Here is a 20,129-nt window from a genome sequence, read left to right as displayed (position 1 = left end):
TTAATGGAACTGTTTCCACGTACGAAGATTCTTTTTTCTCGTGTTGGTCAAAGGCAAATGTGAAAACATTCCAATGTGTTTTACTCATACATCGAATAAGCCAGGAGGAATGTAAACAAAGCTGTATGTGCTTGTTTTGCAGGATGTTGGAATGACATACACAATGAAACATCTTTTGATGGCGTAAATATTTTACAAAGAGATGAAGTGCAGTTGACTGATGTTGGCAATCAGATTTTTCTTTTGAATGTTAAAAATGCATTGAAACAATTTCTGTAAACACACAAAATATGTAGTGATTTGTTAGTAGCTGTAGTAAACAAAAAGCAAAAACAGAAACAAGTTAAAAGCAGTTTTTGTGAAAGTTAGAACAAATAATTAAGTGCAGTAGAAAATGTTAGTTCAGTGTATAAAACCCAATTTTTTAAAAAAAGTTATTTCAAGAGCCACCATTTTTTTAACCAAAGCCCAACTGATTTTAACCCTCCCCCTGCGCCACCCCTTCAGGAACACCCCCTGCCTTGAATTTTCCTTGGTTCTGCAGACTAATAATGCCTGCAGACTACAAATGGTGCTTAGGAATGTATGGTCCTTATTGTATGCTAGAGAATGTCTTTTTTTCCCTTTCTTTATCTCTAGTATACAACTGTCCATTATTTCCATTAGCATAGTAGAAAATACTAATGGAAATGTTGGAGAATCTCATTAACTACTCCACTGAAAAATGTAAAGCAGGTGGAGTCTATAATTTTTTTTTTGTTATTTTTTTTAACTGTGAAAAGTGGCTCCAAAAAGGAACTTTTCTTTGTTGGTATTTTGATTTTATATGTTTTGGGGATTTTTTTCTTTTTTCCCCCCAGGAGATGCAAGGAGGTGGGGTAGGGAAGGGGTACCAACCACAGATACGAAGGGCAGGTGGACAGGGGAAGATGTTGGGCGTGCCTTAAATTTAAGGTAGGTGGCAGTGTTTCTCATGCTCCTTGACCGCAGCCTTTAAAGCGCTTTGAAACTGCTCCCCCCTGCAGAGTGGTATGTACAGTACACACAGAGCACTGTTGTCCTGGAAAGATATGGATCAACAGCCTCTTGAATGGCCTGCAAGGCAGCCGGTGGAATCCTCTGCCCCACAGGAGTAGCCAGTGTGGTGGCAGGAGGGGTTGAGGAAGATGAGGTAGAGGAAGACAGTGTACTTCTCCCTGAGAAATACATTTTATTTTTTACATTTGTATAACGCACAGAGCAGCCCCTAGGCATCGCAGCGCTGTTACTTGAAAGTTTACAGTTTAGTTACAGTAGTAGTACATTACAATTATGCATTTAGATGATTAATAAAAAACATTATACATGAGCGTGATAGAGTGACAGGTGTGTGAAAAGTAGAGTTTTGGCAGCTTTTCTGAAGGCTAGGTGTGAGCTTTCACCTCGGAGTGTAGGTGGTAGGATGTTCCATTGTGTGGCTGCTAGGTACGGGAAGCTAGTGCCACCTGCGCGAGTTCTCTTAAATTTGGGCACTGTGAGCATGTTTGCATTGGGCGTTCTGGTAGACCTGGTTGTGGAGATGGGGTGGACTCTTTCAGAGAGGTAGGTGGGAGCAGCTTGGTGAATACATTTGTGTGACAGTGCAAGGGCTTTGAAGATGACCCTTTCTTTGATAGGAAGCCAATGGGCTTCTCTCCTTGCAGCAGTAATATGCTGTCTTTTAGGGATTCCTAGGGCTGCGCGTAGGTCATTATTTTGAATGACCTGTAGCTTAGCCAGATTTTTTGTGGAGGTTCCTAGGAAGAGGACATTGCAGTAGTCCATTCTTGAGCCTGTGATGGCTTGTGCAATTGTAATGGAGTTTTCTTTAGATAGGAATAGTCTGGCTGCTGTCATACGTTTAGCGTGGTAGGCTGCCGTGGAAGCGATGGCATTGACATGTCTGGTCATTGATAGTTTCGAGTCAAGGTAGACTCCCAGGGTTTTTACTGTGCTAGCTACTGGGATTCTGATATTGTCAATGCTGAAATGGCTGAACTTGGAGTCGAGGTTCTCGAGTGTCTCATTAGTACCGCCAAGGAGTAACTCTGTTTTGTCCGAGTTCAGGCATAGACCATTTACTGCCATCCAAGCTTGGATTGTGTTGTAAATGTCGTTTAAGGTCCTGGAGTCAGTGTCATAGTCTCCCGTTAGGGTAAGGAGGATCTGTGCATCGTCGGCGTAATTAGTATACGAGATACACAGTGCATCTAAAATGAGGTAGAGGGGGTGTATGAAGATGTTGTAGAGGGTGGGCGAGATGCAAGACCCTTGTGGTACACCACACAGAATGATGGTGGGTGAGGCCGACGCAGAGTCAGAGAAGACTTGCATAGTTCTTCCTTGCAGAAAGGAAGATATCCAAGTGGTGGCGTCTGGTGAGAATTTGGCTGTGGTGGTTAGATGGTGGCATAGGACCTTGTGATCAACCAGGTTGAACAGCCTTTCTCAGAACAAGTGTGTCAGAGCATGGAGGTGGTACCAAATGAGTACTGCCTGTGCTGTCCATGACCGAGTATGACCCCCCACACTCAATGCATTCAACACGGGCAGCCCAAGCCTTTGGTACCCCTGCTACGGTCTTAAAGAACCACAACACCCATGAGTCTCTCCAGTTGTTGAAGGTAGGTACTTCTGCTACCTCATTTTCCTTGTCCTCTTGATCCTCCTCTGCATCATCACACCAGATCCCCAGTCCACGACCTCCAGCTGTTGGTGGTGGCCCCTGGGGTGGAGGGATGACCAAGACAGATGCCATTTTTAAAGTTAAATAGGAGGTATGCCATGTACTGCAAGAAGTCTTCGAAGCTGTACTCTCTCCTGGACTGCCAGATTGAGAAGGACTGAAAGTAACGGGTGGGACCCTTCAGAGGAACTGTCTGCAGACTACCTAGTCATAAATAGGCTTTGGAAAGTTGAACGAACAACTGAGAATGGGTCTAGGAGCTCTGGAAGGGTAAACTTTGAACTTGAAACTTCCTAGATCGACAGAAAATGCAGTTTCAAAAATGTCAGCGAAGCACGCCCATGTCATCACGCTGCATGGGCACGGTCACATGACTGTCCAGGGACGTCCGCGTTGCCATCAGATGTTTGTGAATGTCAGCTTACAAAAAAACAGCGTAAAAATTTGACAGAACTGTTGAGAATGTTGCTAGGAGGTGGCGAAAGGCAACGGTCTCACTTGAAACTTCCTAGATCGGCTGAAAATGCAATTTTAAAATATCTGAAGCACGGACACCGATCATGAACACGTCATCATGCGACATGGGCGCGATCACATGATGACATCTGGAGCATCCGCAATGCCGTCGACGGACCTAGGCGTGGGAGCCGCTGGTCGCATGCGCAGTAGCGTCCGCGATCAGCGTGCACATTTGCAAACCAATTAAAAGTGCTTCATGCGATACCGGACATGTCCTGACACAGCGCAATATCCCCGAAAGTCATTCATTGTGTAAACGGACGACAACATTCTTATAGTCCCAGGGTTCGCAATTGAGATTTAATGAGCAGCAGCCAATACCAGCTCCTGGGTGTTCGGCATCACCCTGTAGGCAGGAGCTACCAAAGATGCTCCTCTAACTTTGTCCATTTTTTATGAGCCATTGTATATTAGACATGTTCCAATTCTTCTTTATTAAGATTCTCAAATACTGAAAATTAATGTCACATCTACATGGTTGGAAGGCACCAGTTGACACTAGGACACCAAGTTGCTCTTGGTAGCTGTGGCTTTCAAGCTAACCAGGCTCTAATATGCTAGAAGAAGGGGCTACATAGCTCCCTGCCCCCATCAATTTCGAACCCTATGCTCCGTGGACCATCAATTAGTAGTTTAAAAAAAAAGAAAAAAGAAAAAAAAAAGGCAGACAGAATATACAAGATATGTATAGTATAAAATAAACATTATGTAAGGGGTAGGGTATCGGAAAGGGAAACATAAATGGGAGAATTTGGAATTTTGATAAAGTCATCATCGGGGAAGGGAGGAAAGTTCATCAAACCATCTTTGATTTAGGTTTTGTGAAATTTGATGGGACGATTGCTGGGGGCAAGAGGGACAGGTACAAGTAGGACAGTGATGATCAACATTTATGATACCATGATTTTTAACATAATTTAGAAGTTCTTTAAAGTCATTGTTAAGTTCATACAATTTTTAAAACAAGGTCATGATTTGATACTGTACAGTTGGGGATTGGGATTATCTCTGATTGTTGGGATTCTCCATAATGAATATGTGGTATAGTTTCTTATGTAAACTATGTAGTATAAGAAAACAAGAAATTATTATTTCAATGAGAATTACATTCTTTGTTTATATTGAAAGATATATCGTTTACCATTAGAGATATCACCATGACTCATTTCTTCTTTGGGAAAGTTTTTTAGCCACTCAAGTGTGTTTGCCATTTCTGTCAAAATAAAAATGGTGATATTTGCTTATGAGAAATGTTCAAATTATTAAAATGGTAAGAGAAATAAAAACAGTGTACTTGATATTTGGTACGTGGTTATTTTATAATTAGCTCCTTGTGTATCTCAGTGTGTATGAAGAATTGTACTAAACCGATAATATAAGTTGTACAGTCATGGTTTCACTTGGTACATTCCATAATATTGTTTGCTAAATGAAAAACTAATTTTTACTTTTTGAAATGTTGAATTGCACAAAATGTTATATTTTGATGTAGTAAATACAAGTAATGTTGTTTCATGTATTTGTTTTTGTTGGTTGAAGGGTACAAAATGTTCTGTTGTCCCCTTTGCTTCTGGATTTTGTTGATGCTACCTGCTGTCCACGGACTCTACAGCTGCTACTTTGGGAGTGAGCACGATAAGGAAATTGTAGCAAATGAGGGTGCTCTGCTAAAAACCAATGAAATTGAGTGAAGAAAAAAAAAAAAAAAAAAAAAAAAAAAAGGCCTGCTATGGTTACAAGTCAAATCGAAAAACCCCAGAAACTCCCCAGCTATGTTATGCTAAGCAACTAGAACTCGCGCCACCACTGTGCACTAAGACCAACACCCACGAAATTAAAGATGGCTTCACAAATGTAATTGATGACATCACATAAATTAATTCTGATGCAAAGTCTGTACAAGGACTTGGGTTTACAATGTTGGTAGCAATATATCGGAGATGATCGGAAGTGGTCTCATGAACTGCTTAATGTATTAAAAATGTACTCATTTAAACAAAAGGTTTTATTGGAGTGTTAATAAAACAACCTAGTAATAATAATAATATATACACATAGCAAATGGGTGCAGCATGCACCACAGAAGTGCAGTATTTTTAATCTGGTAATATTGGTTAGTAAACAAATGAATGCAAGGCTATCAGAATGTCGTCTAATGTTAAACTTGGAATGAATATCTAACAATACAAGACTTACTACGCACTTGTGTTACTACAAACATTACAGCACTTGTTTTAGTACAAGCATTACATATGAAAAGCTACAATGCATAGGAATCTGAGGCACATACAGGGAAACTCAAGTAAGGATGAAAGAAAGGCCATCACTAGAAAATGATGATTAGAATGCATCATGCATATCAAAATGAATTCCTTGTTTGAGGAGTGCTTATTTCCCCGTGTATGTGGGGTATGTGTGGGTTTTAGCTTAGGCCATACCCTAAAGAAAGTACCTGAATAACCTAGGACAAGGTTAACGTCTAGATATAATGTATAGTTTCAATTAGAACACCCTAACGGGTGTTTCACAATCTTGATTGGTCAATCTGCGGGCTATACAAACTGGTATAGCCTGCAGATTGATTACAGCCTGCAAATCACGTTGTAATTACTTAAGTTTTTCCGACTGAGCTGCCGGCACGGGTGTATGTAAACACTTTCACATACATCAAAGCAAGCAGCGTTGAAGCTGCTCGCTTTGGTGTACATGAAAATGTTCATATTCACCCGTGGTGCACATGAACACATTCGTACACACCAAAGTAAGCAGCTTCAACGTTATAGAATACAACGTTGAAGCTGCTTGCTTTGGTGTATATGAAGGTCCCCCCCTCCAACCCCTGTTTTTGGGGTAAAAACCACTTTTTTTAACCTAAACTGAAACCCAAAAAATATATATAATTAAAAAAAATGTGAACCTTTTGTTTTCGATCCTATTGACTCTCACCTTTTGCATTCAAACCTTTTGTATTCGATCCTTTGACTGGACACCTAGTTGAGCCGATTGCTTCTAATTTAGATGTCCGTGCCTTGCCTCCCATTCTTTCCTCAATTATTTTCCAATTTTCTTCTTATTTCCATTTTCTTATTTTTTCCTAACAGCACCCTATCCACCCCTCAGTTTCTCACAACTCTAACAATTCGGATCTATCGCTTTATCTCTAAAAAGTATCCAATTGCCCATCAACATAGCTTTATGTAATTCCTGCTCGATTTGAAATAAAGCACAATTCAGTAATTTGTCTAACAGAGAAGTGGCTCACACCTCATTCTGCAACTTCTGCTTCGCTCTTAATTTCCTGTACTGGCCCCTCTCACACCTCCCCACCCTCTGGCCAGTACTGGCATTCTATAAAATCGGTGTGCTTAGCTTTTTTCCTTCTCGTCCTGCTAATCTACCATTTTCCATCTTTGGAGCATCACAACTCAGTCTCTTGTAAACCTGATTCTTTGATTCTTCTTTAATCAATCATCCTCCTGGCCATTTGAATGCTGTTTGTGATGATCTTGAAACTTTATTATCATCATTTGTTTTACAATCCAACTCCCTGTGATATTATTATGAGGCTTTAATCTTCAGCTTTCTACCACTCCTGCTTCCATTACTTTTCACGCTGTCCTGGATTCTTACATCTCTCACATTCACACCCCCCCCCCCCTTCTCATGTCTCCCGCTCCTCAGTTGTCTGATGCTTCTCTTTGGTTACCTTAATTTGCAACAGTTTCAGCCACTCTGTCGTTTTGCTCTCCTTAACATTATCCCATATCTTCTCATACACCCTTCTTTCATTGTAATCTTCATGTTTTTTACTCTTCTACATTTATTTCTACTTTAACTTCTTCTCTCACTTATGACGAATTCTCCTCTCTCCTCATCTTTCCAAAAACCTCCCAAACCTTAGTCCACTCTGCACTTCACCCCTCTCATTGCCTCCCCTGACATTGTCACCAGTAATGTAGCAGAAGAGCACCTCCTCCTTGGCCTCCAATCTTTTGCTTTCTTCTGTCTTTTGAGTACCTCCTCCTTTGTATTCATCCTCATACTTTTTCGTCTTTTCTAGCACCTTTGCCTCCATCCTCACTTCCTTGAGCAATTTACATTTTCCTTCCTCTTTCTCATAAAGATGTTTTCTATTTGTCTAGGGTTTATCCTACAACCCTCCCGCCACCCCATTCTTTACCTTCGACCCCGATTTCTAAAGTTTACCCTCTCCTGCTTCCCTATTTAAGTGCCCTTTGTAATTCTTCTTTACTTCAAACCATTAAGTATTAAAAACACGCCTTAATTCTTCCTATTCAAAAGAAACCATTACTCAATCCTTCTTTGGCCTCCATTGACCACTCTTCCCCTGCTCTCTAAACTTTTAGAATGTATAGTTTACACTCAAGTGTCTGCTTACTTAAATATTTTCTCAGTTCTGACATTATGTCAATCTGGATTCCATTCTAAGGAAAAAGCCCTTTTCTTTGCTTCTAACTCACTTGTTTCTGCGGGATACACCAAGCAATCACCTCTTCTTGAACTTTCTGCAGCATATGACATGGTTGAGCACTTCATTCCTTGCTCCATTCTCTCGTCCTGGTTCCATAGGGTCTGTTCTTTACTGGTTTCGCTTCTCTCACACTAATCTTACTTACTCAGACTCTTGGACAGGTCATTCTTGGTCAACTTCTCCTTTACAATATGGTGTTCCTCAAGGTTCTGTTCTGGGTCCTCTCCCTCTATACAAGCCGTTTACCTTCCATTATCTCCTTTGGTCTTAGGTACTGTTTCTTTACAGGGGATTCTCAAATAATGTTCTTTCTTCCTTCACTGAAACTTTACATAACTCTTTCAGCATATCTACTGGCTATCCGATCTTGGAAGACAGTAAACTAGCTACATCATAACCCTTCTAAAAACAAAAGGCTCACTTTTTCCTCCTACCCTACTATCTCTTTTCCCCCCTCATCTCGTTCTCTTACTTCTGCTCCCAAATCAATGTTTTTGACTACATTTTCCTTTTACTCCCACATCTCTGCCATTGCTATCCCCGGTCGCTTTCACCTATTAAATATCTGGAAAGCTCACCCATTCCAATAATGCTACAAAACCTCTAATCTTTTCTTGACTCCACTATTACTCTAGTCTTTTTGGCCTCCCCGCTTATCAAAATGCTCCTCTTTGTTCCATCTATATCTCTTCTTTGTCTTCTCCTCTTTCGCCCAGCGACTCAGGACTCCATACACTGTTCTGCTCTCACTATTTTGGCTGACCATTGTAGGTCAGTCAGCTGGAGGCAAAATGTGAATGCTATATGTTCATTGCATACAAATTATTCTAATGGCAAGACTTCACTATAATAACACTTAATGGATACTAGAGGGTGTTTAACGACCCCCCCCCCAGATCAATCCTACTTTTGTGCAAAACAATAGACTATAGTATGATCTGGTGGTGCTGTGTTTCTTTTGATATAGGGAAACCCGAACAGTTCTCACACTCAAGTGGGGAACACAAAGGACTGTTTCCAACACAAAGTCTATTGATAAGATTAAAACGATTTTATTAATAAATGGTTGTGCAGTACGTTGCAAGCGAGTTATTTCATTTGCCCACAATCATTTCGATATATCTATCTGCACGTAGTGTGCTACTCCATTTTTGACTAAAACAAAAATAAATTTTCTATAATACTTTTTCCAGTGCATTTCAATATAGCATTAATTCCTGGTTAACATTCATTCAACATTTTTTCTTATTTCTATTGCCCAACATGTTTCATTCCTCAATCATACTTTAGAATTATTTTTCAGGAAATTATTCAGGCACTACTGCAGTTACTACAAAATTTGTTTTGATCTATAGAGACTTACAAATTATTTTTCTCTATATCGTACTATCTTTACACAACTTCCTTCATCATTTCTGGCTTTAAAAACAGTCTTTACTACTCTTCTGTTGATCTTCCGTCTTTGTGTTCCACTCTTTACTGTGGTCTTCTCAGGTTCGACAGGCTTGAGTTCTACCACAGTGCCCTTACCACTATCCCACTCCTCACCTGAAGATCCTGTGATGAACTCCGAGGGTTCGTCGGAAGAACTCTCCACCCTCTTTTTCTCCAGGCTGTATTTGTCTTCTCCTTGATGGTCTTGACCTTCTGCTTGAAGAGATAGGAACGGGCTCTCCCGGAGGCCACTTTGCCTGTGAGGCTATGTGCCCGGCAGCGGGTACTCTGGGGAGGCCACCCCAAACCAGGGAAAAGCCTTGCTGAACAACTCTGTTAGGTCTTGTTGAGGTATGTTGTAGAGTTATTGTGGTTTGTAGTAATCCGTATAGTAATCCAGTGATTATAGTGGATACTGGTACCAGCATGCACTGGGAAGGTAGCAGTAGAATGAGTTAGCCAAGTCCAATCAGGTATAATGTACTCACGGCACAGCGCGAGAAATCCACAACTATTTCACAGTTGTATAGAGTCTGGTGCCTCTGTCGTACTTGAAAGGCAAATGTGCCGGTAGCAACAAGCAGTCCATGTAAGCCACCCGCCGCCTCCCCACGCCCCCGCCGACAGCAGAGGGAGGCGCCGTGGATGGAAGAGTGAACACGGCAGCAGAGAGGAGCGCCGCAGAAACAGACAACTGCAGAGGGCTGTAAAGTTCCGCTCGGGAGCGGAAGAACAAATAGGAGGATCCGCACGAGAGCGGACAAGGGCAGAATGGGGAAAGACAAACACAAAGGTAAGAGAGCAGGAGGAAACAAAGGGGGGGGGAGCGGTACACGGGAAAAGCATTGTAAAGCACTCACGTAGGAAGAAACAAATTGAAAATTGCAACGCACCGGTGTAGTCACTTCACTTGATAATTATAGCATGCTAAGGTGAAAGACTAGAGCGCACCTCACATTCACACTGGAGAACTAGTCCTTCTTCCATATCGCCCCTCTGTTCCATAGCTTCCAAGGGCGATATGACAGGTCTGTCCAACAAATAATCCCTTAAGAAAGAATAAACGGTTTTGAATTACCGTTCATTATGGACCATTATTGCCAATTTCAATCTTCTAATGGTATATTGGAAGTTAATTTCCTATTTACTTTGATGGCTAATCTTGGAGTGCCATCGGCATATACACTTACCAATTTTAGAATTCTCTATACAAGAAAAAAGGAGTTTAACGTTTATTTTAGGGTGTGGTCTCTGCCCGATATGCTGGATAATCTTTTTCCATTCACCTTCCTGTGTGATGATACAAGCGACAAAAAAGTGGACTGTTAAGTATCACTATAACCTAACCCGATAGAATTCCTCCATCTAAGGACTCTACCTCTTTTACGAGGGGATACTAGTCTTTTAGCCACTCGCACTTACCGGCTACTGCCGCGTGCTGTTACTTTCCACTTGGGTCCACAGGTGACGGTTTTCTCAAACTGTCTACTTCCGTTGTTCACTTTGTGATCCAAAGCCTTCAGTCTCTGCAGATGTTAGAAAATACAGAGCAAACTATTTTTACCAAAGGTCAATCTCTCCTACAACTTCATTCAGTTGCTCAGTTTCTGCGTATTGACACTATTCCCATTTACACAGAAACTCTCCTTCGGCACTGACCAGCTACCTTTCGCTGCTTCATGGTTAGCCCCTTTCTATCTGTGTTCTTGGTTAGTTCTGATTTAAATAGGGCTATGATTTTACACTCACCGGTTCTGGCCGCATGTTCGCTCCTGCTGCTTCAGTTCTGCAAAACGTCTAGGAGCGGTATTTCTTTCGCGCCCCGCCTTGTCTGGTCAGTTCCTTTCTAGCTGCTAAACACCATGCTGCATATGAGCAAACGCAAAATGTAGCCCCTTTTGTGATCGAAATCTAACGAGACATCCTTTTTCTCCCGCACCTCTTACCATTGTGCTCGCGACTGCAGTTCTCACGTTATTCGTGACCGCCTTCCTACGGCTCCTCACTCGTTCCGTTCATAGCCATGGTTACCATTTTATCAACACCTCCAGTTTTAGGTCCTCTTTTCTAAACCGCTTCTGTCTTTTACCGGTTGATTCACTGTAACAGACTTGCATCCGTTGAATAAAGTTTCAAAAGAGGCTCTTACCTCCCTGCACTTGCCATATGGTTTAAACACTTTTTTTCTTCTTGCATGTTCCTGCTGGCCCATCAACATATTCATAAATGTCCAATCTGGTTTCCATGTTTCTTCAAGGTGGGGATACGCTATATTCAATTGATAATCTTCCATTGACCCAACCAGTGTTTAATATTCAGTTTTTCCTTATTATTCCTCCGACCGTTCGTTTAGACCTGTGACTGCACTTTTGGTTAGGAAGAGGATTTCTTTTTCTTTCTGTACCAATCTTCTTTCATCCCCTCCTGGTTATACTTGGTATAAAACCGTCCATCTGAGGTCCTCTCCCTTATGTATCAATTCGATAAAATGCCTCACCAGAGACACCGTATGTGTTCTATTTTTGATACAGCTTTTGTGTTCTATGATTGTTTTTATTTTCCTGATGTAAATTTTTCCACACGGGCACCGTATCCCATATACTACCATTTTGTAATTGCAATTTGTGAGGGTATGTTGTGTCCACTTCCTAGGTAAGTCTACATCCACTTCTTTACTCTGCTAGTTTCAGTACAACTCGTGCACTTGCCGCACGGGGTATGTCCCGTTGTACGTGTCATTGCCCAGCTCTCGGTTAGGGTTTGTTGTTCAATGTTTTTTACAATATTATTTCTTGTTATTTAATCCTTTACATTTTTACTTCTTTTGTGAGATATTAGCAGTCTCTCCAATGGATGTTTTCCTTCTGCCAGGATATTCCAGATTCTATGGATTATTTTCTGGATCTTGTTCGAGAGGCGGCTATATGTATTCACAAAGACCAATGTTTCTTCCTAATCCTTAGTTGTTTTCTTACTTTGATCAAGCAGGGCTTCACGATTGTTGTTATTGGCTTGCTTCCTTGCCTTTGCTGTGAGATGCGGTGGGTAGCACCTCTCATGGAGTTTCTCCGTTAGGAGGTTTGCTTCTTGTTTGTAATCTTTTGTATTGGTGCTACTCCTCTTCAGTCAAAGGAATTGGCCTAATGGCAGATTATCACGGGTATGTTTATAAAAACTTGTATAGTGCATTCTTATCTGTTAGTTTGTGAAATGGTTTTACAAATACATTATTGCTTCCACTCTCCACTTTGGTTAAATCCAAATAGTTAATCTCATTCCTATTAAGGGTGTATGTAAACTTTAGGTGCCTGTCTTGTAAGTTTATCCACTCAAAGTGTGCTGCTTCCTCTTAATTTCCTGTCCATATAATTAGAACAGTCTATATATCATCGCCATTGGCGCAGGTGATTTTTGTATGGATTATGTTCTGCATATATTGGTTTTTTCCTCAAAATACTCCAAGTTCAAATTAGCTGCACTAGGGGCTAGTGTCGCTTCCATCGCGGTTCCTTGGATCCGTTTGTAAAAATGTCCATTAAAGTGGAAATAATTTTCAGTCTGCGCAAGCTCCGCGCATCACAGTATGAATGACAATGGGGTTCTGGTACTTGTTGTGGTTTGTCTTAAACATTCCTCTATCACATCTAATGACGCACCCTGTGGGTCACTTGTGTACATCGCCACCACATCAAGGGTGACGAGTATTTCTTTTTCTTCATCAAATGTTAATCCCTCTATCTCTTTAATTATTTGGGTGGTATCTTTTACATATGAGGCCATGTTTTTCACCAAAGGTTGTAGGAATGTGTCTGGAAATTTCAACAAAGACCCAAGGACAGAATCTATGCCTGAGACTATCGTACGTCCGGGTGGCTTAGTTTGAGTCTTATGTATCTTACGGAGTGTGTAAAAATGGGGCATTCTGGGCGTATCCGTTATTAGGAAATCTGCCTCTCTTCTGAAAATCCATCCCCTTTCTCGTGCTTTTCGTACTTTTAGGCTAATTAATTAGTTTGCTACATTTTTCAGTTGGATCCTTTCTAGCTTTTGGTAATTGTCCTCGTTTTGTAGTTGTTGATTACATTTGTTCACATATTCTGTTTTATACTATATCACGGTGGCTCCCCCTTTATCTGCTTTGCAAATTACGATATTATTTTCAAAAAGGGATCCAAGTGTGGACTTTTCCACATTACTGATGTTCTGATAGTTTCTTCACCACTCTTCTCTAGTTCCAATAAGACCAGACTTTCAAAAACTCTTGCTTCCGGGCTGTGGCTCTGTGGGGGAGGAGTAAAATTGGATTTGTCGCAAACCACCATCTTCCTCCTCTTTCTCCACCTCTTTGTCTGCAAAATATTGTTTTAAGTGGATCTTCCGCATTAGGTCAGAGAATTCCTGTCTGAAAATAAATGTATTATGCTTATTGCTGGTTACAACCCCTAGTCCTTTCTCTAGGACTGTCTTCTTACAGGTGGTTAACACATGCGTGGAGAGGTTTACCACAGTGCTCTCATAATTCTGGTGATCCTTGGTTCCATAATCCCAATCTTGTGGGTGCCGATCTAAAAAAAAAAAAAAAAAAAAAACGTTGTTGACCCGCGTAGCCTCTCCTATTGCTGTGGAGCCCGTTTCTTCCTGATCTCGCTCTTGGATTTCTTCTCCCTACTTTATTCCCACGTGTGCCAGACACTGTCTCCTTGTTGTTATTTCCCTGACTCGAACTGAATGAGGTTCCTCTGAAACGTACTCTACGTTTTTAATTTCTTTGTCTGGTGTTCTGTGTGGCATCTTCCTGTTCTTTGGGATTATAGTTTTCTTGAATGTATCTGAACACTTTCATGACTAAAGTTCTGTACATCTTTCTTCATCCTCTCTTTGGTTAGATCTTCCTTAAATTCTTTAATTTCCTTCAATTGATCTTCTGTTCTCTTTTCTATCGGAACTATCTTTAAAAAAAGATTCTAACAGTGTTTTAAGTCTATGGTTATCTTTTCTGTAACCTCTATCGCCTTGTCGATGATCAATATCACCCAATCTCTCCCACACTTATTGGCAACGTAACTACATTGCACTATGAAGTTCTTATTATCAAGGAACAGCCTTGGCTCGTTCCTCACAACTAGTCCTCGAGGAAGTATTCCATTGCTTAGGTACTCCAGCATGCTGGAACCATGCAGTTCCGTTCAAACCAGCTTTTTTTATTTGAGAACGCTCATCCCAACTTGATAGATTAGTAGTATCTTCCATTTCTCCATTAAATGATGTTGACTTTCTGAGCAGTTGCTTTATATAGTCTTCATCATAGCTTTTACAGTGTTCTGCTGCCATTACAAAGGCTTTCAATCGGTTTCTTTATTCAAGTCGCAATCCTCCTAATGCCACACCGTCTTGCGGCCAAATTGCAGTGCTGGATATAATAATACTTAATGGGGACTAGAGGTATTCAACAACCCCCCAGATCAATCCCTCTTTTGCGCAAAACAATAGACTATTGTATGATCTGGTGGTCCTGTGTTTCTTTTTATATAAGGAAACCTGAACAGTTCTCACCCTGTGTCACCATTATGTTCATCTGGATTCTGTTCTAATGAAAAGGCTCTTTTCTTTGCTTCTAACTCACTCGTTTCTATGCGATACACTGAGCAATCACCTCTTCTTGATCTTTCTGCAGCATATGACATGGTTGAGCTCTTGATGCTTTGCTCAATTCTCTAGTCTTAGTTCCATAGGGTCTGTCCTTTACTGGTTTCGCTTCTCTCGCACTGAATTTATCGATTGGACAGGTCACTCTTGGTCAACTTTCCTTTACCATATGGTGCTCCTCAATGTTCTGTTCTGGGTCCTCTGCCTCTATGCAAGCCCTTTACCTTCCATTATCTCCTTCTTTGGTCTTGCGCACTTTTTCTATATAAGGGATTCTCAAATAATGTTCTCTTTCTTCCTTCACTGAAACTTTACATAACTCTTTCAGCATACCTACTGGCTATCCGATTTTGGAAGTCAGTAAACTAGCTACATCATAAACCTTCTAAAAACAAAAAGGCTCACTTTTTCTCCTGCCCTACTATCTCTTTTCCCCTCATCTCTTTCTCTTACTTCTGCTCCCAAATCAATGTTTGACTACACTTTCCTTTTACTCATAATACTCAGTTTCAAAATGCAAACCAATGTATTCTGTGTATAATATATTCCCTTCACTCCAAGTCTATGAAACTGGCTATGTGATTAACATGGCGTGTAAGTGACACCTACCGAGCAAGACCAACTTGTCACTCATTGCCTTCTCAAAAAATATCAGGACACAGGTAAAATCAGGTCTGTGAGCCCCAGTTTTGAGAGCAATTTTTGGTCCCTGCTGTCGCCAATACCCTGGTAGCCATGGTTCACTTAAAGCACTTCATAAAAAGGGTGTGTCTATCCATTTGAAACCCTTATTGTGATAAATAGCCTACCAACTGTGGCCATCACAAACGTAAACTAGCAAATGCCCCAAAAATCGGTTTGGCCGGAAAAAAATAGAAGACTGGTCTTGCTACTATTGGGCAGGAGGTCTAAGCATGGGACAGGGCTAGCCAAGGCAGAGTTCCAGCAGTGTACACAAACTGCCCCTTGGCCAGGCCTCCTTTAATCCGAGATGAGTAAGCATCAAGTGCAATTTTAACGGAGCTCATGCAAGGGTCTGAGAGTGCGCGCCCACAGTTTAGTGATTAACATGCTATGGGAGAAAGAAGTCTGCTGCTAACACCGGACTTCCAAAGACTCACTGTCCAATAGCGTATACAAGTCTTGTGGTGTGCAGTCCTTTTACTGCTAGGGTGTTATGAAGATAAAATAAGCAGGTGGGTCAGTGTGCATTATGGATTCATAGAGGTTTCAGGCTTGAACTACTGTGACACATATGTTATATATAAAACATTTTTGTTCCTTACTAGGTTCCCAAAATGCTCTTTGCTTTTATGCAAACCAGCAAGTAGCTTACATTGGTGCCATTTGTCCTCCCCTTTCTCATGGGCGATTTCAGGGCAGACTGAAGATGCAGGGCGTGTGGTGACCTATTTCAAAATTAAGTTAGGAGCTTAAACACAAACTCCTTCTGAGGCAGCTGTGTGGTGCACACATTATAAATGCAAGAGGTTTCCTAATGCAAACTTCAATTGGCGATTCCCTGGCTTTATCACTGCAGGTACGCCCCACCTTGAACTTAATACCCCCCCCCCCCCGTCCCAAGCATACTCCCTGCCCCACACCAGAGGTGAAAGCATGGTAAAACTGGTCAGTAATAAGTAATACCTTTTAAAGGAGGTCCATCTTTGACCAAAAAAAAAAAAAAAAAAAACATTTAAAGTGAAAAAGCCTTTTTTTATGATGGACTGGTTCCTCCCTATGGGAGGTGTGCATACCATCAGCACTTCCTGCCGTTTCCTACTGTGGCTAAATGATAGATACAGTAAATCATAAAGTAATAGAGGGAGGGGTTTAATAGCCACAAATTATCACGGGACAGGTTTTTTGGCTTGGCTCATTTATTTACAGTAGAATAATGGCTCTTCAAGACTGCGCCAAAATGAGGTTTGCACAGGATCTCAATTAGTTTTCGTGAATTTTTATTAACTGGTGCCCTTGCGCTGACACGCGTTTTGGTTGGAATGCATTTTGTGTCATGGGTTAGATCTAGTTCCGTGCTTCTGTTCGTGAAGTGATGAGTGTCGGCTCTTCACAGCTAGTAGTCCCATGTATTCACGTATGCATTGCAATTTCTTTTGAAACACGTTCTGTGTGCTTAAACTAAGCAAGATTTATTAATCAATTATTAGATAGAAGGTAAGCAAGAGAAACTATTATCCTTTCATAGTTACTCTGTTACATATATCAACTTAAATGTTTTTACCTTGATTTTCATGTTACAATTTGTTAATGGATAAAATCAAAAAAATGAGTACACATTCAAATATACAGTAAAAGATCAAACATTTCTCAATTGCGGGAGCCCTACGCGTTTCGAGAGATAAACTATATCAAACTTTCAATAGGTTGTGGATATTCATTTATTCAATATTTTCACATTTCTAGAAACTAGCTGGGATTACTAGCTGGATTAGTCCCAGTAAACTTTTACTGATATTTCAGTATTAATATGTGTGCAGGGGACGGGAGTACCCATTACATTATGGGTATTCTAGTGTGTTGACTGTCATATTTCTGACTTATGATACCAGTAAATTTAATCTCCCATGCATACAACACCGAATCACATTTTATTCACCTTTAATGGTACTAAACTGACCAGTCCAAAATACAACTTCCCATTAAGAATGTATCAAATTGCTATCCCAACTGACAAATCACATAATCAGAGACATTACCTAATATTCTGGGAAACTACAATTCCCAAAAATGATGTCAAGAGGCCATGTGACGCGTAAAACTAAGACACGTCCATAGGCATTGCCTAGCAACAGACTTGCTTTCATCGGTAGGGACAGGGAACCCAGGAGCAAACGCTGCACTGGACTCGTAAGTATTCATCTACTAATATGCAGCGAGTGAGAGATTCTAATCTGGAATTAGGGGACAAAACTGAATAATCACTCCAACGCAACATTGTCCACAGACAGGGCAACTACCCCGTACTGCTCGAAAGTGAAAGCAAGCAACAATCACTAGAGATCCGCGGTGAAAACGGCGGAGGGAACATCTACAGGTAAACCTACACGTATCAGATGAACTCAAAGATATTAAATATAGATGGACTGTCTTTTTTGGGGGATATCAGATAGAATATCTCTAACAGAACTCATACTCCTCGAGCAGGTTGAATACTGGTAGTCGATATCACAAATAAAACAGGCAAAACAACAGATGTGGTAACACGAACAAGAATGGTCAGAACCCAAGAGTACATATACTGAGGACAACTACCCATTACTTCACACTGGCAGCAAAGACTGAACTGTGAACAGTTTCTAGAAACGTGAAAATGTTGAATTAATGAAAATCCACAACCTATTGAAAGTTTGATTTTCTTTTAAAGTTTTACCAGACCACAGAAAAGAAATTTTCGACTCTTGTAAAAATTTTCAATTAAAACAATAAAAAAAGTTTTTAAAAGTTTGATATAGTTTTTGCTCCTGAAGAAGAGAGTTCTCTCGAAACGCATAGAGCTCCCACAATTGAGAAATTTATTTTGATATTTTACTATTTATTTGAATGTGTACTATGTCTTGATTTTATTGATGAACAAATTGTAACGTAAAAATCAAGGTAAACACATTTAAGTTGATATATGTAACAGAGTAACTATGAAAGGAAAATAGTTTCTCTTGTTTACCTTGATTAGTTTAAGCATACAGAACGTGTTTCAAAAGAAATTGCAATGAATGTGTGAATACATGGGACTACTAGCCGGATTAGTCCCAGTAAACTTTGACTGATTTCAGTATTGATAGGTGTGCAGGGGATGGGAGTACCCATTACATTATGGGTACTCTAGTGTGTTGACTGTCATATTTCTGACTTATGATACCAGAGTCTGTTTAATCTCCCCTGCACCTCTAAACTCACAATAAGTAGGATAGAGCCTCCTGAGGGCTCTGAAGAATAGAATCATTTCCAAAGCAAGGTATAAAATTGGAGTGCTTTTACTCACTTCTTAGTTCGATATACTGAGTGAGAAACTAATTTACAGATAGCAAGCCATTTAGAAATTGAGCCAGAGGGAGGTGTACTTACGGTATGCAGACAAAACCACCTGCGGCAATGCTGGATCACCCAACCTACACGTTTACCGTGCCTCGTATACTGGGCAGGCAGGCAGCCAGCCAACCAAAACGAGCCCCCTGCTGCCACGATATCTTATACCACTGAAAGCACTGGGATACGAAGACTAACTTGCATCCGTTGGCACCAGCTCTATAACACACGAATCACTGAAGCACGCATTTCCACGAGTAGCATGTCTTCTCAGAGATCTGCAATTTTCAGGACACGTTTGAATACGATCACGGTAAGAACAATTCACCTCTACTCCTTCTGTAGCCAAAAGCAACACCTGATAGGTTCATATTGCGTTAGGCACCATGGAAACATTGTTATTTATTAATGCAATACAAACCGACTATTGCTATGAGGCTTTCCCATAAAGCTTAGCTCAGGTCAATTTATTGGAAAATGAAACATTCACTCACTTGAATATGGTGGAGAACTTCATACTCCTCCAAAGAGATGAAAAGACCTCGAAGCGCACGCTGTCCGTCTCCTGGAAGCGGCTCAGCAGGGTCTCGCAGTCCGTCTTCAGCCCCGGGGTGCTCAAAGCGAGGTGCTGGTGCACGGTGGGGGGCTGCCTACGCACGGGCGAAGGAGGCATGTCATATAGCGGGACACGAACCCCAGGCAACCAGCGGAGTGTGGAACAGCAGGAGGGGGTTGCCCTCCCCCTTTCCAATGGGCGGAAACAAAGGAAAAACAGCGAGCACTTCTTAGTATCTTGATACGAAACGAAAAACTAATACCCTCCAGCTCTCCGCCAAAGCATGTAGCCTACTGTGATCCCATTGCTGTCAGTACTTTCCAGTTTTGTTCTTTATAGTGCTTGTTACTTTGAGCCACTGATACCCCGGAAGCAGTTTTACCAGGTTGGAAGTATAAAATAAGATGAATGTCCTTTCAAAACAAACCCAAAACAAGCAGACTCCAATGCAAATAAACTGAAACCCCAAACGCAGTCAAGTCTTAAAAGAAACAAAAGAAAATATTGTTATCATACAATACAGAGACACATGCCAACATTATCCGTTCCACTCGGGAGACACTAGTCAAGTAGTGATTTAACTTCGCATTCTGCGACTTGTCTTCCCTCGTTTGGGGGCGTGGCTTTCATTGTGGGCGTGGCCTAAACGTGTACAACTCATAGTAAGGTACCCATCAAATATATAAATGCATGTGAGCATTTATATGTTTGTATGTGTACTACTATGGTTT

At 41.0% G+C, this 20,129-nt stretch overlaps 1 protein-coding gene across 1 annotated transcript in view; it reads right to left on the bottom strand.

The window, feature by feature from the left end:
* The window catches only part of SNAPC1 (small nuclear RNA activating complex polypeptide 1), a 438,004-nt gene extending 418,269 nt beyond the window's left edge, over positions 1-19,735 (bottom strand). The window contains exon 1 of the mRNA XM_069638930.1: positions 19,337-19,735. Coding sequence (XP_069495031.1) covers positions 19,337-19,515 — 179 coding nt within the window. The 5' untranslated portion in view covers positions 19,516-19,735. The remainder of the gene's footprint in view (positions 1-19,336) is intronic.
* Between the last annotated feature and the right edge of the window lie 394 nt (positions 19,736-20,129).

Source organism: Ambystoma mexicanum, chromosome 14, assembly GCF_040938575.1.
Source record: "Ambystoma mexicanum isolate Mex_15411 chromosome 14, UKY_AmexF1_1, whole genome shotgun sequence".
Classification (NCBI taxonomy): Eukaryota; Metazoa; Chordata; class Amphibia; order Caudata; family Ambystomatidae; genus Ambystoma; species Ambystoma mexicanum.
Note: the sequence above shows the minus strand (reverse complement) of the source record. Positions and strands in the feature narration are given on the sequence as shown.